The 27,016-nt window shown below is 41.6% G+C and overlaps 1 protein-coding gene across 3 annotated transcripts; it reads left to right on the forward strand.

Annotated features, from left to right (window-relative positions):
• Positions 1–1,196: 1,196 nt before the first annotated feature.
• nup93 (nucleoporin 93) lies at positions 1,197–27,016 on the forward strand. 3 transcript variants are annotated; one of them, XM_029434369.1, is made up of 22 exons: positions 1,197–1,347; positions 2,481–2,661; positions 3,404–3,521; positions 14,222–14,284; positions 15,833–15,961; positions 16,846–16,920; positions 18,223–18,315; positions 18,444–18,583; positions 18,709–18,841; positions 18,932–19,089; positions 19,198–19,363; positions 19,624–19,717; positions 22,155–22,346; positions 22,438–22,564; positions 22,739–22,811; positions 23,362–23,406; positions 24,742–24,858; positions 25,197–25,315; positions 25,404–25,521; positions 25,640–25,723; positions 25,805–25,933; positions 26,629–27,016. In XM_029434369.1, exons 2-22 carry the CDS (start codon positions 2,483–2,485, stop codon positions 26,737–26,739), a joined length of 2,463 nt encoding a protein of 820 aa, XP_029290229.1. In that variant the 5' UTR covers positions 1,197–1,347; positions 2,481–2,482; the 3' UTR covers positions 26,740–27,016. The 3 variants fall into 3 exon arrangements, with proteins under 3 accessions (XP_029290229.1, XP_029290228.1, XP_029290230.1); XM_029434368.1 differs by having other exon boundaries at positions 1,253–1,415; XM_029434370.1 differs by lacking the exons at positions 1,197–1,347; positions 2,481–2,661 and adding an exon at positions 2,663–2,724.

The following is a 27,016-nucleotide window of genomic DNA, read 5'->3' on the forward strand; positions in this document are numbered from 1 at the left end:
GGAGGAGCCTGGGATTCATTTTTTTATTGCCAACAACTACGCTGTAGCTTTTGTGTATACGACAATAAAGCCTTTGAATCTTGAATTGTACCAATATAGTCACTCACCATTGACAGTCTAAAGAATCAAAATGCACAATTGTCTATCTATTTTCAAAAGCAAATGTTTTAGATGGCTAGACTTTCAGATAACTTAAAAAAATAAAAACAAAATGTTTACAATAATAATTACTACTTTATTTAATACAAATCTGTGAAAGCAGAAACAAAACATCTTTGTGACCAGAAAAAAAAAAGTTTAAAAAGTAGTACGCAATATTAAGTGAAGTTAACCATTAGTATTTAAGTGAAAACATGTAAACATTGTGTATGTTAATATTTAAATAGATTTTAGCGAGAATTCAGTCAGAGCTGTGTTGACAACAATCTTCTGGTACTTTAAAAAGGACAGGAGGGGGGTGGATACTTACGACAAAAGGTCTCGAGAGAAGTACAAATACCTAGTGAGTGACATAAGCATTTTTATATTCATATTCCACTGTTTACAAGCAGACACTCAACAGAGAAAAAGTCAGTCTACTCATTTACTAACATAGCCTTGAACTAAAATCCCTTGACCCCAGTGTGTTTGGGGCTTTTGCCTGCACTCTATAAACCTGTTATTTCACATTACCAGTTGAAGTTGAAATAAAAAATAAAAATAAAGTGAGATTCTTTTGTAAAAACAAATCGGGACCTTGTGTACAAGTTGTGTTTTTCCTACCTTCAGCCCAATACATATTGTGCAGGCATAGAGGATTCAGGAAATATGTTCCTCAATTGGGCATTGACTATAAATATTAGACATTTGCTTTTATTGAAGTTGTAATGACTGAAATTACAATCTATTTTTACCAGAAGAATTAGTAGGCTATTGTAATTTTCTTAACTAAAGAAATGTATTATATTAGGCTTTTGGTGTACAGAAAAAAAGTCTAAAACCTGAAAGCCTGTCACTTCTTTTTCCCATTTACAAACTGATATCACGTTTTGTACTAAAACTAAAAGGAATCAAACCACAGGAATAGGAAATTATTTGTCCTGTACTGGTGTTTAGGTAGGTTTGAAAGCGGGCTGTTGTTTCTGTTAAATATGTTTACAGTTTGCCGTTAGACTGTTAAAGTCCTCCCGTCCGACTGGCAGAGCAGCGCGGTTTGTCCATCGCCGTATCACATCCTGAAGAATACGAGCAAGCGGCACTTCCGGAAAAGACCGGCTATCGTCCAATCAGCTTCAACTCCAGAAGTGCCGGGCCAAATAACATACTTTCATGCATGTTGTGCTACTGCTGGGCAACATTGAATAAGAGGTAAACTGTTAATACATTAACCAAAGGAATACAGTAAGGACAATACTTACCTCAGCCCCACACAACAGGTAATAAGTGTGTCTGCCTGCAATCAAATATTAAATGTTTTAAGTTGACGCAACTGCGAGCATGCGAGAGTCAGTTAGCCATTTAGCTTGCTAGCTAACTCTGGAGCGCCATTTATTTTGGCATAAATATAACTACCGTAACATTCCTACAAGGATAGGTCGGGAAAGAAACTTGTCTAAACATAAGGTTGTCGTCATAGTTGTTACTATGGTATCTAATTTTCCCTTTTCTAAACTAGCTAGCCGAGGTGTTAGCTTTGTGCTAACGCTAAACAAATGTGACAACCACTGTAGTCCATGCGCGCGCTGTAGTTGTCATCCAGTTTATGTCAGCTGTCAAAAGATTTTGTTTCTGATGGGTCCATGAATATTTTCTACTTCTGTAGTCTCCATTTACAGTGTCCCTATTGATCCTTTATTGTTGTGTTTGCTCTTTACTCCAGTGTGTTGGATTTAAAATGCAGCTATGACTATGGTTAAAGTGCTACCTTTTGGTTTAAATATGAAGTTGTTTACTATTAATAAATCCTTCCTGCTGAATTCCTCAATCAATGACTCCGAGGGTGAGGTGTCTGCAGATGTGCAAGGCCTGTACAACAGCTATCTTTACTTGTGCTTGTTTTGTTGCCTTAAGCCTGGTCTTCAGCAAGTGAAATACATAATCTGTTGAAGTGAGGGTATGTTGAGGGTCACTAACATTGCACTTATCGCTTTTCCAAATGTTAGGGGTACTTGAGCTGTTGCATGTAAATAAGCAGACACAATGTGTCTGTATAATTCTGTATTTCCCCAAGTCAGGTTTGTTGTTGTTTCCATAAAACACTTCACCCAATGTAGATTTGAATGCTCAAATTGGAAGTCAGTGGAAAGTCGTCATTTTAACCTCATAGTAATTTTATGTCTAATCAAATGTAATAGAGCACAGTATTTAAACCAGAAAGAAAAGCTGCAACACTGTCCATCGAGTGACAGGCCTCACTTTGTACTTTATACTGTATCTCTCAGCTGTAATCCAAATATACTGCATTTGTATTTTACTCACACACTCTTCCTCTCGCTCTATAGCTATGGATGCAGAGGGTTTCGGGGAGCTTCTGCAGCAGGCAGAGCAGCTAGCTGCTGAGACAGAAGCAGTGTCAGAGCTGCCGCATGTTGAGAGGAACCTCCAGGAGATCCAGCAGGCGGGGGAGAGGCTTCGATCCCGTACCCTGACTCGCACCTCGCAAGATGCTGCCGACGTAAAAGCGTAAGGAAGACGTCCGATGCACACAGGATCATGCTGCACAGTCAGAAAATATCCATTGATCCAGTATGTTCCTGAGTTGTGTTTACAAAAACTATACACATCCTAATACAAATCAATTTGCTGCTTTGATGTGCCCTTTTTTTTCTGGTAATAATAGATAATATGTTTTAAATTTGGTTTGCATTAGGGTGTGTCTTTCAAAGCCATTTGATTTGATACTTTCTGATATAATAACAACTTTCTAATCCCGGAAACCTAATATTTGTGACACCTTTCTAAAGTTGTGTAAAGCGTCCGTACTGACCCATTCATTTCGACACTTAAATATTTAAAATCTTAAAAGCACTGTCAACCTGTTGATGAAATGTAAATTGAAACAGTACTTATTAAAGTCATTTCCACTGATCCCCTGTGAGACATCTGCACAATACAGGCTTCTTGTTCTAAGAATATGTAAGATGAAGTTTCATTCAGTCATGTTTAACATTTAGTTTTTTTTATTGATACAATTTATTGTATTATTTGTTTAATTGTCCTTATAAATGCCTTAACACAAACATCAGTTGTTATTTGTTTGGGGTTGGCATTATCTTTAGCCAACTGGTAGTACTGCAATAGTAACAAAGCCTTGTGTGCCCTCTAGTGGTTGTCAAGCACAACTACAGTTCATTGTCAGTCTTGCTCTTAGTTTAGTATTTTCATTTCATTCATTATTCTCACCACCTCTCTTTTTTACTCTCAGGTCGATCCTCCTCGGTTCCAGAGGCTTAGACATCTTCCACATTTCCCAGAGGTTGGAAAGTCTAAGTGCAGCCACCACCTTTGAGCCCCTGGAGCCGGTGAAAGACACTGACATACAGGTATGAATGAACTAATAGGCCACAAGGCTGCTAGCTTTGCAGTCGTATCATACTTCCATAGATGGTCTCACTAGAGAGACTCTCCAGTGAGTGTTTTTGTGACACAGTACAATTTGTATTGTTTAAGATATCATAATAATGGAGAGTGACTTTGTCTAAGCATACATAGTTCAAATGTTGGCAGAAGTATGGCAGTAACTTTAATTAGTTATAGATGATCAAATCTGACCGGTGTTAGGTTAGGTCCAGAAATGTGGCAGGGGCGGAGGTTCAAGTGGTGGCAGATGATGGACATACACGCAGTGACTCAGTGAGTTTATTGTTCCCTTGGAGAAATAGGCTTGCGGCTTGACCAGCGGCTTGACCAGTAGGCTTTGTTTTATGGTCGATGAAGGTTATTGTGGACATGGAAGATGTACTGATGAGCCTTTCCATTCTTTTTTTTTTTTTATACCTGTCTCTAGTTGGTTAGTGAGTCTAAGACATAATTCATGGAGTCACAGGAACTGTACCTGTAGAGTTATAATACATATATGATACATGACACATAATACATGGTTCTGAAGGCCACACTTTGATTGTGTTGATCCAGTGTACACATTGTCATACAGAGAAACACAGCTGAACTGTGTCGGAATAAAGCATTTTCACACTTGTAGTAGATACGTAGTTTGTACTTTGTCATGTTTAGTCATAAGAAAGGACTAGAGTTCTATATCTGAAATTAAAACATGTTTACAATGATGCTGGTGTGCAGCTTTAACTGTGAAGCAGGGAGGGAAAGAGTTACAGAAACGTACTTGCCAATACAGTGCGCATGGATGGGAAAACGCTAAAGCCAAGTTCCTACTACACAACTTTCAAAGTTGTCAGATCACTTGCTGTCTTAAAGTCGTTGTGGTTTTCACACTACACAACTGACCGCTAACTGGACGTTGCACACTACAAGATCCTTCATCAGCAGGAATCCTAGATGAGTGTTTCTGGTCTGTTAACGTTTGTCAAAAAAAGACACAAGCTAGAAGTGACACACAAAGTGATTTTTTATTTATTTAATTTATAACCTTTATTTAACCAGGATATGGTCTCATTGAGATTAAAAATCTCTTTTTCAAGAGTGTCCTGGCCAAGATAGGCAGCAGCACAGTTACAAACAATCACAACATTAATAAAAACATTTACAGACACAGCGGTCTGCTTCAATGTCTTTAAGAGTTGCTTTAAGTCTGTTCAGAGAGACCAGCTCTCTGAGTTTCAGCTCATTCTGCAGCTGGTTCCAGGCAGCCGGAGCTGCGTAACTAAAAGCCCTTTTCCCAAGTTCTGCACGGACTTTTGGGACAGCTAAAAGATGTAATATCATGCACGTAGTCATGTTAGTTGATGTTATTGTTGGCACACATGTTTGCAAAGTAGCCTCATGTTTCCACACTCTTTACTAAAGGTGCATTTGTAAAATGATTAGTTATCAATATTGTTTTGCTGATAAAAATGACAAATGATTGTGTACTTAATATATCAGGTTAGGCTATTAACTGTTTTGTTAAATACACACCGCAAAGAATGACAATAACAACGGAATAACACCTCTATTAATCACCACACTTCTTAATGGACAATAAATATTAATAACTTTAATTTTTAGTAATAAATTAAAAAAAGATTGCAGAATTCGATGACTGTCTACAAGGAAAGTCAAAAAAGGTTCTTCAACTATGTAGCAGATATCATTTTGATAAGAAGGCATTGTTCTTATGAATATAAGATATTCAATTTCAAATGCATTTGTAATTCCTTACAGTGTGCTGCTATGAGACATGCATATGTACCTCCTGATCACAGGCCTGTACAAAAACAATACAACTACTATATAAACTATTTAAAATGAGCTTTGACTTTTTTTAGTTGATGACGAATGTTTGTTCACATGAGATGCTACGTAGTTTAGCTCCCCCACCCCTTCAACAATTTATTCAACAGTTCATGGTGAAATTAGACAAACAATATCCTCAACACGGGGAAACTGTGTAAAACAAATCATGACATCATTTGCTTAACCTGTGTTTTTTGGTTACATCAACAAAATGCTATCCCCGCACCCCAACACTGCTCTCTGGGCGCTGTCTAGTAGCTGCCGACTGCTCCTGAAACTAGGATGGGTTAAATGCAGTTTAGATTTCAACATGGGTGCTTTACTATGTATAATTCGATTCATCCTGTTTCCATCCTCGCTAAAAACGGGCGTGTCGACAACACTTCCTGGACTTTTAACCTTTCTTTTATTGGGAAAAGGCCAATGTCTCTGGTTCTGCTGCATTGATTTTTAATGCTTTGGAGGAAAACCAACTGTCAATCATGACAAGGTTTTAGAAGTGCAATTCTAAATCTGTGCAATCTAAAACAGTGGGTCAAATCAAATGTATTTATATAGCTTAATATCACAAATTACACATTTGTCTCAGTGGGCTTTACAGACTGTACAGCATACGACACCCTCTGTCCGTAGATTACTGGACGGATAGGTTACTGAAATGGTTTAAGCATTTATTAATATGTGGTGTTTACTTTGATGACCAACAAGGATCTGTACCTCATCTTTACCTTTCCTATCTACTTATTGCTTTTCTTTTGAGCTTTCTCTTCCTCCGCTTCAGAGAAGTTGCTGCATTTCCCCAAGCTCCATCTGTTTCTCTCTCGCCATCCTTTTTTCCCCTGCTTAATCCTCTGTCTATATGTTCATTCATCTCTCTCCAGCCCTTCTATTCTCGATGACCTCTTCAGCTATAGATGTAACATCAGTTTGTTTCATTCTTTCTTTTTCTATATATTTATTTCCCTCTATCACTGTCCACCTTTCATTCTTTTACATTTCCTCATCTTTCAATTCTTCTTGGTCAGCCGGATGTATGCTAGCCTGGGTGGGTTTGACTGACTGGAAGAGCACTTAGCATCTGGCAACGTGGACACACACAAACACACACACACACACACACACAGCCACTCCCTCCCTCTGTTCTTGCCCTTTTTCCGCTTATTGGTTTATAAGAAGACCGTACATTACAAAGCATTGGGGTTAACACTTTTGGTCACTCATTGTATCTGACTAGCTTGCCAGAACTGAGGTGAGTAGTCATCTAAAAAGATGGCTGCTGGCACTTAGGAATTTCCTTTTAACCAAGATCATGAGATATACAAACAGTTGAATATAACTGTAAATTGTGGCTCTAATCTCACTGGTTTTGTTTGGCTTGATGACAGGGAGCCAAAAAATTAATCAGACTCAGGAGACCTGTTTAGTAATGAATAACAAAACAACAGGGAAAGCCTGTGGTGGTTTCTGTTCTATGAAGACTGAGCCTCTTTCTGATCAACCCAGCCACACTTCAGCCTGCTTTCTCCCTCCTCCTGATCTCCATTTAACATCCTGCTGGGAAAGTTGTTTCAGTCACTTTAGTGCACTGAGGGGAAAATAGGTTAATTAGCTGAGATATTTCAAGACCGCAGCACAATGCAGGATTGGTACACTTGTATGTCAAAGGAAATGCACATATTGCATCATACTGATGAACAATGGTTGGAAGTTAACCAGATAAAAATACACAACATATCTGGTTTAAGCTGACCAGTGAGATGCATTTATTAACCTTCGTATTGGCTTCCTGTCGACTGTGCAACTTTTGTCCAAATGTGACCCATGGACAACAGTTTAACTTGTGGTGTTCATTTTATTCACAATACCTAATCTTTTACAATGCTCCGATTTGTAACGATTTAACAAGGATCTATATCACGTGACCATCTTCACCTGTTCCTTCCGCCTGGTACTGCTTCTCCCTCCCTCCTCCCTCTGTCCTGGTTCAGAGCAGTTGCTGAATTCTCCTGAGCTCCATATGTGTCTGTCTCTCCGTAAATGAGAGGGATGTTGAGATGCACCAGTATTTTTTAACTGCCTTTGATCACTGGAATAAGGCAAAACATATTTGAATGGCTGACTTGTGAGAGAGAGAGAGAGAGAGAGAGAGAGAGAGAGAGAGAGAGAGAGAGAGAGAGAGAGAGAGAGAGAGAGAGAGAGAGAGAGAGAGAGAGAGTAGAGAGAGAGAGAGAGAGAGAGAGAGAGAGAGAGATAGCGAGCGAGAGAGAGAGAGAGAGACCCGAGAGAGAGAGAGAGAGAGAGAGAGAGAGAGAGATACGTACTATACAAGGCTTTACACGTACAAAGAGTCCTAGATTCAGGGCTTCATGGACGTGGGAGTGGATAGTTATGTGCAGACAATGTTTCTAGGCTACATGCATTGGTTTGTAAATATGTTTTCATCCTGTTTCTCAGTGTATAGTAGTGGATACATTTATATCTCACCCCTTTCAAACTATTCTGCTCAAACGTAGAGGGAGCAGACGTGTATACTCAACGATACTAAAACACTTCTGAAAATGTAAATCATTTTGTGGCCCGAGTATTGTTGTAAACTTGTATACGTCATGGGTTTCACTCCCATGACTTGCCAAAATGTTGATGATTAGTTTTACATCATCTACAGTAAATGTGATGCGGTTTGTTTAAGTATCGTGCAGCGTGCATAATTATGTTGTATTAATTAACATTACAATGTAGTCCAAACGGATGTTATCAGGCTTGTTTCCAGATTGTCCTAGTCACTATTATTTGTACAGTATGCCAAATGGGGTTTGGTATTATTTGGATTTGATTGTTTCAGATTATGCTTACAGATTTGTGGTTCTTATCTACAGTGGGCATGAATGTATGCTTAAAAGGAGATTTAGACAGAAGCAGGCTAGGTTCCAACTGGAAATCTGAAAATGTAAATAAAAAGCATGTTTCTTAACTAATAGACCCAACAGACTACAGGCTGTCACCACATAGTACACATTGTTACAATTAAATCCTTATTCTATATTCTGCCAGTTTGGCATTTGTATCGTATGTTCTGTGTGTTGGTAATTGTCATGGATGAATCGCTTCAGGTTGGTATTCAGCAATTCTTGGTTTTCTGTTTTCTATGTCATAAGATAATGTATACAGTGAAAAACAAAAGAGTATGACGAATAGAAGTATATAGAAAGGCTGAAACCAAGAGAAAAGAGGAGGTAAAAAGCAGCTAAAGAGGATGGCATAACATAAAAGAAATGGACAGAAAAATTTAATTGTAGAAGAGGAAGGCGGAGCGCAGTGCTGGTGGAAAAATGGCTACCGGCTGCAGTTTTTTTTTCTGTCTCTGTGTCCTCGTCTCACTTTTCACTGTTCCATCTTTCTCTGCCAGGGCTCTCTCTCCTTTTCCTCACCTCGCTCTCTTTCAGCTGGTGCTCGGCTTACTCTTCTTTTTCTCTTTTACTTTACCTTCTTTCCTTTCTGGTCTTTCCTCTTTTCCTCCCTCTCCCTTTTACATCCTTTCTCTCCTCCTGCCCACCCTAACCCTTTATATACACACACATATCCCTCAGCAGAGATGGCATGCATTCAGCCGATGCAGTTGGCTAAGCCCAGAGCATCTGCTGAAATAGACTAGCACTACTGACATAGTGTGTGTGTGTGTGTGTCTTGCGTCGTGCGTCGTGCACAGGCTCCTTGTGCTGTGTTTGCATGCCTGTATCTGTGTCAGTTGCGATCGATTGCTGGCATACAGTGTCTCTCCATGTGCTTATGAATGAATGTCTGTGTCTAGCGTGGATTTGGCTGCACGTGGGCACATGCATTCGCATCTCGTCTGTGCGTCCCTGCACATATTAATGCGGCTGTATGGCATGTGTGTGTGTGTGTGTGTGTGTGTGTGCTGTGACAGTAGGGCTGCATATAGGAATGCGCCCTCCTCCTCCCACATGTGCCTCCCAAACCCTTCATTAACTAAACATGACCCTTAAGAGCATGATTAGCCTCATTTCAAGACAGGATGTCGGAAGCCATCAACCGAGGGGGAAAAAATCCATTACTATAATTGCATTGAGCTGAGGGAGGGAGGAAGGAAGGAGAGAGGGAGGGAAGAAAGGAAGGATGCATAGATGGATAAAAAAAAAAACGACAAAAATGAGTGAGACTGAGGGAGGGAGGAGGCGGAGGGCCATGAGAGATGCTGGGATGAAGTGAAGGAGGGATAGAGGGAGAGAGAGAGAGGATGGAGGGGGGGTGCCAGCTGATGGTAGGAACTGATATTCTATATGAATCCATAGTTCCTTCTCGTGGATCCCCCCTGTGTCTGAGCGCTCAGTTGGTACGGCCCTCCCACAATAAAACCACCTCCAGTGAGTCTTGATGTGGCACTTTTACTCTGTACTCCGGCTCACGCACAAGAGTCACTGGCCTGCTTTCGAAAAGAGGAAAGGCTGCAAGCCAACCGCCATGCCGGCTCGACAGGACGCAGGGAACACGCCCCAGCCTGGCGGCCCCTGCTGCTGCCCTGGCACAGCAACACAGAGGGATGGAGAAGCGGAGGAGCGAAGCAGGTCTCCCGGGCTGTCAAAGCCCAGATACCTGGGCACAGACAAAGAAACAAAAAAACTATTTTTTACTCTTTCTTGTCTCATCCCGTCTTCTCATCTGTCAGTCTGTTTGCCAGGCCGGCAGGCGCTCAGCATGAGTGAGTATTTCCTATACAAATCACACACACACACACACACACACACACACACACACACACACACACACACACACACACCACTCACTCACAGGCATGTGCTTTGTCTGTCACACTTTTCTGTCACCTGTCTGTCTTTCCCCATCTGTTCCCTGGTCATGCTACATTGTCTGCGGCTGCACACATAGACATGACGATGATTGTATAAAATGATTGTTAACGACGGCACAGTTTCAATATATATACACAAATGTGTATACATGCTGTAGTACTTTACATATATATTTTATATTACACAGGAAGTGAAGGGTGTGGTTTCTCACACACACACACACACACACACACACACACACACACACACACACACACACACACACACACACACACACACACACACACACACACAGGCACTGGTCGGCTCATTGTGTCATGGCAAATGAGGACAGAAAGCCTCCCACTCTTACCTTCTCGATGACTGCAAGGCTCCCTGTCTTTATTTCCCCTTTCACGGCTCTTTGACTTTGTCCTTATGTAACCCTTAGATTCCTAGAGACCATTTATCTCTATGCCATATTTCATAGTGTGTAATAAGCCGGATCAAAAGGGTGAGAAATTCCGACTTGCTGATTTCCCCAAACACACTGTAAGATTGCATTCAGACGCAGACAGTGTGACTATGTTGACCGAAGGCTAAGGGAACGAGGGCCTGTGTGTGCCGGCACAGAGAATTGATGTTAACGTGCGTATTTGAAGACACGCACTCACACGAAATACAGACCTTTTCAAAGGATCAATTTGAAGTGATTTTGTAAAATATGTTCATGTTTGTCCCGTGGATTTTTCTAGAGACGCAGTCACATGTCCACAGATCGTCATAATATTTGCACATTATAGCACAAATTAGAGCTAAAGATTGACATTTCCATCGGTTGTATTTTCAAATAAAGGCAGACTAGCCCTCAATTCTACCTTCTTTACTCAGTTTAGCCTGCCATTGGTATTTAACAGTTATAGAGTATTTCCTGATTTATGTCTAATCATTAAAAAATAAATTGTGGCTGTGTTCCTGTTCCTGTAAAAGCTTCTGGGCCGTCTGGCCAGCAGGCTGTGGGTGTTCAGTGGGTTGCAGATCTCTGAGGAGACACAATACAGGGGTGGGGCAACTGAAAACGTACATCTCTAGATACACCTATTGCCAAGCACTGAATAGATTGTTGAAAGTGATAAGCATGGGTTTGTCTTCTGTGTTTTTCTATGGGCTCTATATGATGCATTTTTGCTATTTAATGTTTATTTTTACCATTTGGGAACAAATACAGGGAGGAATTGAGGCGTTGGCAGTGTTTAGTCAGAGTGAAAGGCTGGGTACGATGTGTCTCAGACTAAATAGCATGCCAAGTCTTAAGGCTTTGTGCAAATCAAAATTACACAGCTGTCATGACGTTGGCAACAAATATGTTGTGATAAATCTTCTCAAAATGTACTTAAACTGGACACAATCCTTAAGGGGAACTGATATCCAAAGTTTGTAAGATAAAAAAATCAACAGCAATCAACATTTTGAGGCAAAAATAAAAAATGTTGCGTTTGCGTCTCAGACAAATGGCAATTTTGGCAAAGTTGTCAGTTTATATTTGGCACAAAGAATGTTGTATAGGCAAAGTCAGTGTCAGTGCAAGTGCAGCTGGCAACAGGCCACTAAATGACAGTAATAAAAAATCTTTGCCTCCTGTTGTACAAAAATGCTGAGACGACTGCCCAGCGCAGTTTTCTGGTTGTGCCGTCATTGCTTTAGAAGCTTTTCGTAAGAACGCCCCCCCCCCCCCCCCCCCCCCCCCGTTTCTGGAGAAGATGACTGTCTCATTACGCCTCCAGTTTACTGGAATTACAATGAGGGTCATCAGTCTCATGTTCCCTTGTAGTACATGTATCCCATAAACCTCTGTTGCAACAACTCTACTCCTTGTTCCAGTGCAGCTCTCCAGTGAGCATTGACCTGAGCTCTCTGGTTAGAGTGGTTAAATATAGACCTATTCTCAGCCTCTCCTGGGAGAACAAGTTAGATGGAGAAAGGAAGAGAGCTTGAGGGAGCGGGCGCAGCGAAACCAAGGGTATGAGGAATGGACCAGAAAGGTAAATGGTTGGTGAGACAGAGAAACTTTATTTGCTTCTCAATTGATTCACATAGTATGACGCATTTTCCCCAGACCAAGTTAGACCTTTTAGTTTTACCCTTCCTAATGGCAAATAATGCAACTGGGAAACTGCAAGGGAACTACGTTTCACAAACCTAAAGACTCCGTGATGTCAGCAGCTTACAAATAATTGAATGTTGTGTTAATTCTACACCAATTGTCCCAGTACATAAAAGTCGTGTTGGACTGAACCCCTGCCCCTCGCTCTGCTTTGGTTTTCAAACAAAGATCTAAAGAAGCGTGACTGGTCTTCTTGTATTTTAAGGCACATTGCTGACCCTTTAGAGCCGAAGCAAACGGCTGTCCTACTTATCAGATGATGGCACGTCGCCGTCTTTTAACTGTGATAGTGTAATACATCAAGACGATGTTAATTGGCCCAGCAATTTAACATTGGCGAGCTTTCAATGCAGTAATTATCAGTTACTTTGGTCTCGACATTGTTTTTAAGAAGTTATTCATTTTCACAGTAGACCTTTTGTGCTTCCAAGTTGTCCGAACAGAGGAACGAGAGGAACGCAATGACAGACAGAGGTGAAGGCTGAGAGCCTCAAAGAGGAAATGAGACTGAAGTAGGCAGAGCAACGAGCAGGTGGGGGTGGGGGGGGGGGGGAAATAAGGACACGAGAGAGGAGAGATAGAAGCCAAGAGCACCCACATCCCTGTAGAGCAGAATGATCTCCAGTCAGCTTTTAGAAAGAGTCTCACCAGGTGCTTGGCAGATTCTACACACTTCAGACGCAAAGACAGACGCTGCTAAAAATATCATCAGTGAATTAAAATGGCTATTATCTGATATCTATTAGCTGACAGACGATTATGTCAGAAGTAGAAGGCCGATGGTTATATAAACTTTCTTGCTTACAGCAGCAATATTTAAATGTCCACACACACACACACACACACACACACACACACACACACACACACACACACACACTCTCAGGAATGTAAATCAAAAGGGAAAGTCATTTTCTGTTTGGTGGTTCATGTGTTCACACAGTACGTCACATCAAAATGTATTTGGTTTGATTTTAATGTCATTAGACGATCAAATGAGAAATATTAACCGATAAACTGTTTGCTGATTCCAGCTTCTATCACCTGTAGAATATCTTTGTGTTGTGTTCCTGTTGAAGAGGTTCCTCTGAATGTTTGGCGTCCCCTTGTCGTCAGTTTCTTCTCTGATCTGTGTTGCTCTATTGAAATGCTTCACATGTAAAATGATATTCTGCACAGGCAAGAAGAGATTTCTTATGTCGTCTTGTTTATTCTGATACTCCAACGCTAACGCTTCAGTAGCGCAGAGCATTACAGCGCAGCCGCCATTTTGGTGCTTTCTCAAGATGTCGGTCTTTTTTGCACGTCAGCGCTCCCTGACTTTCACTCGCAGGAGAAGCTGTCGTGTTCTCCAGTTGTTACACAAGTAGCACTTACTCACTTCATGCCTCAGATCTTGTGTATAGGATGAGCAGTTCTATAATCGGTTGAGTGGGATGTGAATTGTCAAAGGAAGGACCAGAGGAGGGGGATGTATGTATGCAGGGGCAGCCATCTTGAGATGACTTCAAAATGGAGGCTATGCTGACTGCTGTCTCGTAGCAAAATGGCGTTTGAAAAGCATTTCTCTAGTCTGCCTATACGTGTGTCAATGAAGCGGCGACTTTATAATCCTGACAGTGCGTGGGACTGCACATGTCTAGGAAGGGCAGAGAAAAACAGGATGGCAGACTGAGACGCAGCTTCTGTCTCCCGTAGAGACGTTCACGGTGCACCTTTCCAAATATACTCTGCATACAGTTTATCTCTGATTCTAATATATTCTGCTTTCTCTCTCTGTTTCTGTCTTGTCTCTCTCTCTCTATGCGTTTGTCACGCGTCCCGGCCTCTCCCTCTGCATCTGTCTCTTCCTCGTCCACAGGGCTTCTTGAAGAATGAACGGGACAACGCCCTCCTGTCTGCCATCGAGGAGTCTCGCCGCAGGGTCAGTATCTGCCTGCTGTCTCATTGCTTGGAAAAAGAGCTACAGATAGGGAGACATGTAAATCCTACAATGCAGCATCACAGGCCTAAAGCCACTGCTCACTACTGTATTTCTTTACAGGTGAGATTGTTGACATGTAAAGGACAGGATGCAGCAATAAGACGACAGTCACATACAGTTGTGTGTGTGTGTGTGTGTGTGTGTGTGTGTGTGTGTGTGTGTGTGTGTGTGTGTGTGTGTGTGTGGAGATTAGCGCACCACGATATAGGAACATTTAAACAGATTTTTAGTCATTTGTGCTCGCTGGGATCTGAAAGTCCTTCTGGTGCAAACCTTTAGGGAATGGTTTTGAAATGGCTTCCCTGATGTGCAGCGCTAATAGGCCCTGAGTTTAATTGGCTGCCGTTCCCATTATCTCCCTCTGCTCCCTGAGAGAGGAAGAAGGGGACTTGTGTTCATGGGTGGAAAACTTAAATGCACTGATTAAGAAAGCGGATGTTAAAGATGTTCTTGCAGATTTCCATCTGAGCGCTGTACCTTCCACGTCACATGAAGCGTGTGCTGTTGGTCGGCTAAGTGACATATTTAATCGAGTTAAAGTTGTGCAGTCTCGCAGCAAACGCTTGACAACGCTTTTGGATTCTCAAGGCAGATACCGTTATCAATATTTGAGCGACGCACAAATCTGATGACGATATATCTGAACATTTAATGAATGTTTAACATTAGACTCACTTTGTTTGTTAAGCGGTGGTGAAGAAGGGATATGTATGTGGGGACATTTTACATTCAAATAAAACCGTCCAGTTCTCTGTTCCGCAAACTGCATAGAGACGCTTTTTTAAATGACCTCCATTGTATCTTTGCTGCACTGAAATATTTTAACTCCATCAGAGCTTTTGACCGATTTCAGTTATGCAAGTCAGAAATGTAAAAAGTAAACGCTTTGACATCCAGGCAGTGACCAAGTTAACCAAGTAAAAGGTAGCTTGAGTCTACACTTGTATCTCCCCGAGCTGCAGGTTGGAAAGATTCAATTATCTCACGCTCCCATTATCTCACTTTGAGTCTCTATGGAGAGTTAAAATAGACGGCACTGTGTCCTGGTGGAGTAGTACAATCTGGAGAGGGGACTGCTGTGTGTGTGTGTGTGTGTGTGTGTGTGTGTGTGTGTGTGTGTGTGTAGATAAGCCCCCTTTATATAATGTACATGCATGTGTGTAGCCCAGGTTGTCGACCTACTGGAGAGAATTATTCTTCCACTAAATCAATTGCTATAATCTATGCCCTCCACCCATCTACTGCCAAGGCAATATATTAGCTATAATAATATAAAAACTGAAACGTGGCACTAAACAGTCTTTTTCTCTCATTTTCAAAAGCTCTGTAGCGTTCACGTCCGTTTAAAGAGACAAAACTGCTTCAAGATGTCATCAAGCTGCTGATTGCTTTGCATGCTGTACGCCAACATGCACAATGTCAGAATGTCCGAACCTGTGCGCAGAAATACACGGAGTGTGATTTGTTTCCTACGTTGATGTGTTTCAGACGTTCCTGCTGGCTGAAGAGTACCACCGTGAGTCCATGCTGGTCCAGTGGGAGCAGGTGAAGCAGAGAGTGCTGCACACACTACTCGGAGCAGGAGAGGACGCGCTGGACTTCAGTCAGGATGTGGAGGTACAGGAAACACCTCCACAGTTACAAGAGGAGATGACTTTATTATTTTATCTTCATCTTCGTCTCTTTTGCCTAATGGGAAAGCTCATATTGCAGAACACTTGCAGCTTGGACTGTTGAGGTTTACACTCCTTGCCAAAAGTTAGTATTATTTATGTTGATGAGTTTATTTTGTTAGTATTAGGATTGAATTTACAGATTTCACTTCCAGAGCAAGTCAGGTTTCCACATTCTGATATTTTGCAACTAAAGATCTAAATCTAATTCATCAGTCTCAGTTTAAGTGCCTAAAGTTGTGGACTGTGTAGAAAAGATTGATATATTACATTGTTTAATTCTGTGCAAAAAGGAAATCATTGAGCAGCAGTGTCGTTTTGTCATTTTCACATGCACAAAAAGCATCTATACTGTAATATATTTGAACTTCATGGACTGAATATGTCTTAACTTAAAAACAAGCCTCAAGCCTCTGAGGCAGATTTCTTGACACTGTGTACTCATAGCTGTCTACCTCCTCATCTAAACTAACCAGAATAACATCTGAGACTTATCAGCACTATTTTTATCTTCTCCCTGAGTAAAGTAAAATACTTTGATCGTGTGTGTGTGTGTGTGTGTGTGTGTGTGTGTGTGTGTGTGTGTGTGTGTGTGTGTGTGTGTGTGTGTGTGTGTGTGTTAGCCTATCCCAGCATGCAATGAGGCATGGGAACACAGAGCATTCATTTAAGATGCTAATTTATTGTCACGTTAGACACAATTGACGGTTTCATTGGTACATTATTAGCGTTTCTGTTTCTAGCTTAATTGAACTTCCTTTTAGAAATGTTACTTGCTTGTGTGCGGTGTATTTATAAAGTCATCTGCTGCCTCTCTGTTTATTGTAGCCAAGTTTTGTGAGTGAGGTGACTGCTCCAGGAAGGAGTGCGTTGGACAGCGTGGAGGTGGCCTATGGACGACAGGTTTGTCGCCGTCAGTCTGATGATTTTGTTGTACATTGAAACTCAAAGGCACACGCACTTAAATTTAGTATGAACAGTAAAAAATTAGACTCCATACAAAATATCTTCCATTATCTCTTTTTCTTTTTCTTTGTTCTACTACTAACATTAAACAGAAATGTAGAAATCTCATCACGGTATCTTTGATTATCTTTTTGTTTTTCACATGAAAACATGAAATTAGCTTTTTTGCTAAGAATCCTGTAAATATATATATAAAATATAAAAAAAACTATATATGTATATTTTTTTCTTTTTTTTTAAATTAAATATTCACAACTCACTGTTCACATTGAACAAGTCTCTTTTATTAAATTAACTAAACGCTTATGTTATTTATTTAATTTATACGCACGCTTCAGTGTCTACTGCGTTGCTTTGCGCATTCACATTCTCTCCTCCGCTCTGTTTCGCAAAGTGCGACACACACACGTGCGCACACACCTACAGTCAGACAGAGCAAAGGAAAGGAGAGAACTAAAAACATCTGCAGACTATATATATATATATATATATATATATATATATATTACAACAGTATTTTTTATTATTATTTTGTCCGAATGAACATTAGTGACAAATTGTAGATATGAAAGGAAATAGTTAATATAGTAACATAGATTATATATCTGGCTGTGATGGCTTTCAGTACTAACACAATTATGTTAGTATATAAAGAAAAGAAAAGCCACCTCTTAGAATAGACTAAAGTGAGGTGAACACGGATGTGTAGATGAGTCTGTCTGTGATGCTCGGTCTGATCGTTCAGTTAAAATGGGGTCACAGGAAGTGACAGATCAAACATATCGATTGATTGGTCGGTCGAGGGTAATTCTCTCTCTCTCACTCTCCCTCTGTGTCTTTCTACCGTCCCTCCTCCCTCATCCTGTCTGACCTTCTCTTTCTCTCTCTGTTAGTCTCTGATCTGATTTAAATGTAGCTTTTCCTCTGACCATGTGTCGACACATTGCATGCGGCGTCATTTGTCTAGTTTTTGTTATCCTCTTTGATGACCTTTTAAACATATTGATCCTTTTCTTCTTGTTTTTTGTCGCTAACCATTTTACACGATGGTCATAGGGATTTATTTTACTTTAGAAGCTGAGGATTGAGTTGTAGGTGGTTTAAACTTTTTAAACATTAATCTTCACATATAGAAATGTAACCTGCAAATAGAGCATTTGAAAATATGGGGAGCTTATCACCTATAATTCTTTCTTTTTTTTCTTTCTCTCACTTCATCGCCACCTGTTCCTTTTTCAGATTTACATTTTTAATGAGAAGATAGTGAACGGTCACATTCAGCCTAACCTGGGAGATTTATGTGCTTCTGTTGCTGAAAGCCTGGATGACAAGGTAAGAACATCTGCTTTCACCATGACTTTGTTGTTTTCAGATTTACATTTTATGTCCTCTGCAAACATTCTGTTTCCTCTATACACGCTTTATATAACGGTGACTGTCGTGCTCTCTCTTCCCTCCAGAATGTATCCGACATGTGGCTGATGGTGAAGCAGATGACAGACGTGTTGCTGGTTCCAGCCAAAGACACTCTCAAAAGTCGCACCTCTGTTGAAATGCAAATGGCCTTCGTACGCCAGGCGCACAGCTTCCTGGAGAACAGGTAACTGCTTGTTTTTGAAGAGGTTCAGCTTTTAGTGGATCTAAGTTAGCACTGGACGTTCATACCTTTACGCCTAACTGCACCATGATGATGAACTCATTGTATATGTGTGTCTCCTCTCTCAGTTATAAAAACTACACCATGGTGACTGTGTTTGGGAACCTCCATCAGGCCCAACTAGGAGGAGTGCCAGGAACGTACCAACTAGTCCGCAGCTTCCTGAACATCAAACTACCAGGGCCCCTACCTGGCATGCAGGTAATGCACTCAATTTGAATGCTTTAAAAAAATGAAATTAAATCAGTGGAATAATGTCAGCATTGTAATACATGTCTTTGTGCGCAACAGGATGGTGAGATCGAGGGCCATCCAGTGTGGGCTGTGATCTACTACTGTCTGCGTTGTGGAGATCTGAATGCAGCCATGCAGGTTGTGAACCGAGTGCAACATCAGCTCGGAGACTTCAAGACCTGGTTTCAGGAGTACATGAACAGCCCTGACAGACGGTGAGAACTCCTCAGCTCTTCCTGTATTTGTATATGTTGAGATGCCCACAGATGTCCAGGAAGGTTTAACTGTATTATCATTTATGCCTTTTGATCTCTCTCTTTCAGCCTTTCTCCGACTTCAGAGAACAAGCTTCGTCTCCACTATCGCAGAGTGCTGAGGAACAGCGCCGACCCCTACAAGAGAGCCGTCTACTGTCTGATCGGGAAATGTGACATCAGTGACAACCACGGAGAGGTGGCAGACAAGACGGAAGACTACCTCTGGCTTAAGGTGCACTATACTTCATTTTCTTTTTAGTTTATTTTAATATACAGCATTAGCACACTGGAGAAGCTGGCCCAGTTAATGATCATAACTCATACATTCATAAATCATAAGTTCCAAGGCTTCACCGTTGGCAATCCTTAGACTTGTGTGGCTCTTTTAATGTCTTACATTAATGTCTTAGTGGAGCGGTCCTGCTTTGAACCAAAGTATTGCATTTCCTACCATTATCTTTACACAGTGTTTACTGTGTTTCGTCCCTGCAGTTGAACCAGGTGTGTTTTGATGATGACGGCAGCAGCTCTTCTCAGGACAGAATGACGCTGCCACAGCTACAGAAACAGCTGCTGGAGGACTATGGTATGGAACTGCATTTCTGTTTCAGCCCTAAAACTATTTTCACTTCTCCACAATTGTGATTCATCACTTTGCCCCTCCCCCTCCATGTTGTTTCCTCCATAGTATTTGAGAAGCTGTTCCAGAAAGGACACAGATGTTTGCTTTCCTTTGGTTAGCTTTGGCTCATTGACTGCAGCCATGTGTACATTGTTCAGCTTGCCTCTTAGGTTTTATTACCTTCTGTTTTTAAAAGAGCCAGAACCTCTTGGTGCTAAGCAGGTACATATAATGTATAGAGCAAATGACATCAGTTAAGATTAAGATCTTACGTATCCTCTCACAGTTTTAACTACCTCAGCTTAGAACATCTGCCAACACGGAGTATTGATCTGTGTAAAAATGCTAAAGAGCAGCTCCGAACCCTTTGTCACAGCAGGCAGGAACAAAGGTTCATAAATTTGAGAAAGCATGTCAGAATCTGTTTTTGAATTGATTAAACTGCCAAATGTAGAAATAGCAACACAGTTTCTCCTCGTTTGTCCTTGAGATTCAGACGAGATAGTTTCTTGCTTGGAAGTGCTTCAACTGCCAGTCACCCGCTGCCTGTGCAGAAAATTAAATAACGCCTCCCGCTTCGTCTCTCTATAGGCCTTATCAAATGCCTTCAGTCGAGTGAAAAGAAACAGCTGCAGCTTAAACTCTCGCCCATCCATGCTTCCTCCTGGCTGCATCACACTGTTTCCCTGATTTCTCTTCAATAGTTATGAGTCCTTGATGTCTCAACACAATGAGTATTACAGGAGGGGACAAGGTTTTTCTTTGTCACGTACTTAACATATCTCAACACTGTGCTGTGGAAGGCTTGTTGGCCTTGATCTGCATGTATGCAACAAAGATTGAGTTTGATGTTCAAATCCTGTGTAGGTTTTTACTTCTGCACGCCTAAACAATCCCTGTAGGAAGTTGGAGTGCTAGTTAGATTGTCTTTGAAACTTACAAAAATGCTGAACAGAGCCACTCAGAGATAATAAAACGGCTGCGTAGGCGCCATAAACCTGCGTAGGCCTACAGAAAGATGATAAAGCATCGATAAATAATCACACCAATAATGACATTGGTATCAATAAAATGTTTTCTATTCTCATCCCTAAACACAAGTGAAGATGAGCTATTGGATAGACTTTGACTTTGATGTTGCACCCAAAATAAAACTACCCTCATAAGCAACCACGTGCCCTCTGATACTCAAAGAAGGCGAGCGAAGGGCATGAGGCCTTCTCTCCCACAGATTGAGAAAGCACAGTTTTCTCCCCTGGGGGTTGCCTTCTGCACGGGCCGATCCTGCTCCGTTTAGATAAGACTGCACTCTTTCCCTCTCTCAGTAGCCCTCACCCGCTCCCATTTCCCCTCTCCCACTCTCTTGTGCTCATTGGGAAGTACAGCCTGCAGCCTCATTCTGTTTTCTCTCATGTCTGGCACGGTGTTCCTTGTTGTCCTCCATCTTGCCTCACAGCGGGACGTAAAGCCCCAAGCCTCTCTTCATTTCTCTCACATGCTGCCAGTGCTCGCCTGCCTCGTCTGTTCTCCGTTTCTCTGTCCTTCATTCGCTGCATCTCTGTCCTCTCCTTTTATCCTTTATCCCCGTCTCTCCTTACACCTGCGCCGCTGTTTCCCCTCTTTCTTTCCTCCCACTGATTTCATCCTCTTTCTTGTGTTCTCTGCTTGCATGTGAATTTATTCTTTCTCATTTCTTGTTTGCACAATCTGCTGCAGCCCCCCCTCACACCCACACTCTTATCTCTCTTCTTTCGTCCCTTTTCTCCTCTTCTCCGCTCTCTCCCTCTCTTCTTCTCTCATGCGCTTTCCCTTTTTGAACTAAAGTGCTGTAAGTCTGAGATAAGGCTATAAAATGGCTGACATGGTCCACCCTGCTCCACTCAAACTTTCAGCCAGCAGGAGGATTAAGGATTATAATTAAAAAGTAAACTTGATGACTAAGTACCTGCGCTTGACAGAACGTTTTCAAATTCTTGCATGTTAGTTGCCATAGCAACTTTCAAAAGTTATACAGACCGGGAGTTTAACTGATGCTATTATAGTTTTAATACATTAAAATAAATGATATAAGGGCATTGGAAGATTTTCTGTAGTAACTGTCAGACAATTTTCAATACCTGTTTATTTTGTTTATACACTTTATGAAACGCCCACAGGTGTATTATTTCCCTTCATTAGACGTCCACTGTGTACAATCAGCCTGAGCCTTTAACAAAGGACCACGTCAACTCGATGTGCCCGGTTGGAGTCCGGCTGCTGACCCTTGTTGCAAGTCAAGAAATGACTCCAAGAGAAAGATGTGGGAACACATCTGACATGCCGGTTTAATGCAGAAATACTTTATTAAAATGTTTTTCTGTGTCATCTGAACCAACTCCCTCTCTCATCTTTTGTCCAACAGGAGAGTCTCATTTCTCTGCCAGCCAGCAGCCCTTCCTGTATTTCCAGGTGTTGTTCCTGACGGCTCAGTTTGAGGCGGCGGTGGCTTTCTTGTTTCGTGTTGAGAGACTTCGGAGTCATGCTGTGCACGTGGCGTTGGTCCTGTACGAGCTTCGGCTGTTGCTGAAGTCGTCTGGTCAAAGCGCTCAGTTGTGTGAGTGTAATCACTAATCACGTTCATTCTGTAGGGTGGACTTGAGAAAGTCATTTTAGTTAAACACGATGTGTTCACCTTTTCTCTGCAGTGAGCCAGGAGCCCGGTGACCCTCCCATGGTGCGCCGTCTCAACTTTATCCGTCTGCTCATGCTGTACACTCGCAAGTTTGAGTCCACTGATCCTCGGGAAGCCCTGCAGTACTTCTACTTCTTACGGTGAGTAATCCTACACTCTCTCATGAACACCCTGTATTTCTGACCCGATACTATGCAGATAGTTGGTAAAGGAGAGGAGGATGTGTGACAAATACTATGACTCAGATTCAGCTCTTTTTATCTTGTGAAGTTCACGACCGTGCCTCTGTTTCTAATTCCTGTGTCGTTCTGCAGCAACGAGAAAGACAGCCAGGGAGAAAACATGTTCATGCGTTGTGTCAGTGAGCTCGTTATAGAGAGTCGAGAGGTGAGTGACCCACATACACACAGACATAAAATACTAATAACAAGTTTCCCACGAGATGATGGGGCAGCTGAAGTGACCTTCCGAGATGAGCTTTTAAGAATCTGCATGTCAGTAGATCTATTATAGAGGATCTCAGCATATCCATCTAATTAGTTCCTAACGATCACCCATCCAACACGGCGCTACTGAAAGTTAAACCGTTAAATCTAAGAATTGTTTTTATTCGTTTGAATACACTTTAGTTTGGGAAACAATATTAGTTGCAAAATTTAGTGAAAAACAAATTTTACACATTAAAAATCCCAATGAAACTTTCTCTTGAGTTTAAATATGTTTAAATGGACACGGACTACACCAATCTCACCAGAAGTAGCCACTTGAGACACCTGCTGAATAGACCTGCAAAGACCTTTCATTATCCAGTAAAACATCACAGAAGAAACTGAATATGTTAAGCTTCATAATGTAGGATTTGTCTCAGGGTTCCAGGTATTGTTCTGGTGCGACAGTGTATCTACGTGTGTTTATATGATACGTTCTTCCTCCACAGTTTGACATGCTGTTGGGGAGATTAGAGAAGGACGGCAGTAGGAAGGTAAGACGACGTGTCTCTGATCTCCTCATCTCTTCTGTGGTTGATGGGTTTCTATGACATGCTTTTGTCTCTCACCTGCTCTCTTGCCACGCCTTTCTCTCCTTCTTTGTCTGCTTCACATTTTTCTTCTGTCGCTCTTTCTTCCTGCTCCTATGTGGGGGGGGTTTCAGTCGGACAAGGACAGAAATCTTCCCTTTCTTCAACACGTCCTCATTTAGCAGCATATTGTTTCACTGTCATGGATCAAAAAGCTCTTCACACTGCTTCTTTGTCGCCTTCGCGTCCAACGTTTCTTGACATTTCTCACCGTGCCTGCAGCACTCTGCATGATGTGACGTTTGAGGATATTTTATTCTCCTCAAATTGAAATAGCTGTATATTTCACCCACATGAGTCTTGTGAATCTGTTCGCTACATACTGACTGATGTATATGACGATGACTGATGTGTATATTTATTACTTAGCTAATGACATGTTAAATTAATATAGCAGTGGTGGCTGGTGGGGATTTATTTTTTACAGTATATGGTTGCTGTGTACAACACAACAGATGGCAGTTTGCTGGAGTATTATGAAGGCTTGAAGTATAATGTGGTTAATGTGGCACCAAGGTCAGCAATCACATTTAGTCACAATCAGTGTTATTGATACTAAAGTCTCTGATCTGTGTTGTGAAGTACAAGTAAAACTGTGGGTTTACTTGTATACTAGTGTTTTTGGACATACCTTAGCCCACAGTCTGTACGTTTATTATTTAAAATGTTTCTAGACTGCACTTTAATAGAGCATAATTGGAAAATATTTTTTGATAAGAGACATCTGTTAAGTCTTTGCATCATCAAGCAAGAGCCAATTTAGGCCAGCCCTTTAATGTTTGATTAGTTAAAGAATTAAAAGCTAATGGAATTTATCAGAAGACTGTAATTGGCTTTTGTTGGTTGTAGGAAACTGTTGGTGCCAAAGGGTTAGTCAGCCTGTCCCTGGAAGCAAGTCAAGCGCAGGCTTACTGCTTTGGTAATGGTGGTTATGAATATTGTCTTCTGACATGAACTAACTAATAGGCAATTCTGCCGAACAGGATCCCATTTCACTCTTTGGAAAATTCATATAAATGCAAATGCCACAGATGTTGATGGATCAGATGTCTGGATTTTATTACCTTACTTATTTAGCTTTTTTTTTTTTGGATGATTTTGTTTGATCTAATGTTTGGTTGCTAGAATCAGACCAACAACTCAATGATAGTTACCCTCTGCTTTAACATAAGAACTGTCCTTCCTCAGTCTCACTCTGATCTCCTCTCCTCCTCCTCCTCCTCCTCCTCCTCCCTCTAGCCTGGAGTCATAGATAAGTTCGCCGGGGACACCAGAGCCATCATCAGTAAAGTGGCTCTCGAGGCCGAGAACAAGGGCTTATTTGAGGAGGCGGTCAAACTCTACGAGCTGGCCAAGGTGAGCAGACCTTTCCCTGTGATCTCTGCATCCATATTTTGTTTTCTGTTCATGTATAATTGTAAATGTACTACACATTTAATATGGCATGGCAGTAAAGCATTTTATTTATTTGTATTCTTACAAAGTTGCTGGCATTCGACCAAATGGCTAGTGAATGTTCACATTTTCTCCAAGCCCCTCAATAGATAGTTATTGTTTTCTTGGCTGGTGAGTGAGCAAATCCACAAGAAGCATCATTTACCGGCCGAATGGTGCTAATTTTGTGCTCTGTTTGCAGCTGGTGGCTTTGAGTCTTCTCACCGTCTCATTGTCTCTTTCCATTTGTCTCCGAGTAGAACCCAGATAAGGTGTTGGAGTTGATGAACAGACTGTTGAGTCCAGTCATTGCCCAGGTCAGCGCTCCTCAGTCCAACAAGGAGAGGCTAAAAAACACTGCAGTGGCCATTGCTGAGCGGTAAGGACACACACATATACCATGCACTAGTTTGAATCTATTTAAGAGCATCATGTAAAAACTAAATCATTTCCTCTTTCCACTGCAGGTATCGCTCTCAGGGCGTAGCAGGAGATAAGTCTGTTGATAGCACTTTCTACCTGCTGTTGGACCTGATGACGTTCTTTGATGAGTACCACGCAGGTCACGTTGACAGAGCCTACGACGTGAGTGCAACCCAACACTTCCAATAAAGTAACATTTTGTCACAGGCCTAGTATGTGATACCATGATTACTCTATTGAAGTGATGAATATGTGAAGCTCCTCTGTGTTTCTCTCTTAGGTGATGGAGCGTTTAAAGCTTCTTCCTCTCAGTCAGGAAAGTGTGGAGGAGAGAGTAGCTGCTTTCAGGAACTTCAGTGATGAGGTGAAATCCAGACCTCTGAACACTCAATAATTATATTACACAGCATTCTTCTCTTTCTAAAAGTGTCCTCTGTGTCCCCAGGTGCGCCACAACCTGTCTGAAGTGCTGCTGGCCACCATGAACATCCTGTTCACTCAGCACAAACGCCTGAAGGGGGCGCCAGCGGGCACACCAGGACGACCACAGAGGACCATAGATGACAGAGACATGGTGAGAAGACGGATTCTGATAGAGCAGAGGGACAAACTGAAACCGCTAAAAGAGATAAATAGTAAACTAGAGCATAATAAATCATTTATTTGTAAGGCCTATACCAGGGGTCACTAACAGGCGGACCGCGGTCCGAGTCCGGACCCAGACGCCGACCTATCCGGACCCGGACCTATAATCAATAAATTATTAAGGGATTTTCAATGTTGACGGAGCGCTTCTATTTTAACCGGCGCAGCTTTTCTCGTTCTTACGACACTGGTTTAGCGGTTCAGGAAACTCACAGACCAATTACATGCGAGTTAAGCCATCCCATGTGATGCTACTCAGCCAATCAAATCTGTGCATTCCAGGCGGCAAACATTGCGACTCTGAATACAGACAGATGAGAGGCGAGAGGTGAGTGACAGATGGAAAGACGAGTTAGCGATACAGTGAGAGAAGACGGAGAAACGATACCAATATTGATACTTCGGAATTGAAAACATTTTTTACACTGAAATATGAGCTTGTCATTTCTATCAGTTGGAGAACTGTTAGTCAATTAAAACATGTTTTGGGCGGTTTTGTATGAAACTGTGGAAGTATATTAACGCTCTACATGTCTTCTTCTCCTCCTCCTCCTCTTCCTCCTCCTCCTCCTCCTCCTCCTCCTCCTCCTCCTCCTCCTTCTCCTCCTCCCTTCCTGCTGACAGCAACTTCGCAGCCAGGCCAGAGCCCTGATCACCTTTGCTGGTATGATTCCCTACAACATGGCCGGGGACACCAACGCAAGACTAGTGCAGATGGAATTACTGATGAACTGAGACAAAACTCACACGCACACACACACACACACACACACACACACACACACACACACACACACACACACACACACACACACACACATACACATACTTTTTGGCTTTTGCAGACCTATTCACACACACATACTGGTCTACCGTCTTCTTTTGTATAAAATACTAGGTTCATCGTTTGTTCACAGATATCACCCATCTGAATTTTTGTTCTGTCTGTTTTTTCAGTTTTGTTGTTTCATATTTGTATCTTTGATTATTTTGAATAAAAAAAAGAAGTTTA

Source organism: Cottoperca gobio, chromosome 6 (assembly GCF_900634415.1).
Source record: "Cottoperca gobio chromosome 6, fCotGob3.1, whole genome shotgun sequence".
Classification (NCBI taxonomy): Eukaryota; Metazoa; Chordata; class Actinopteri; order Perciformes; family Bovichtidae; genus Cottoperca; species Cottoperca gobio.

Coding starts and splice junctions, on each gene's coding strand:
- nup93 (XM_029434369.1), top strand. CDS start 2,483: ATGGATGCAGAGGGTTTCGGGGAGCTTCTGCAGCAGGCAGAGCAGCTA. Junction 16,921..18,222: donor AGGTGGCCTATGGACGACAG/GTTTGTCGCCGT, acceptor TTCCTTTTTCAG/ATTTACATTTTTAATGAGAA. Junction 19,718..22,154: donor ACAGCTGCTGGAGGACTATG/GTATGGAACTGC, acceptor TTTGTCCAACAG/GAGAGTCTCATTTCTCTGCC.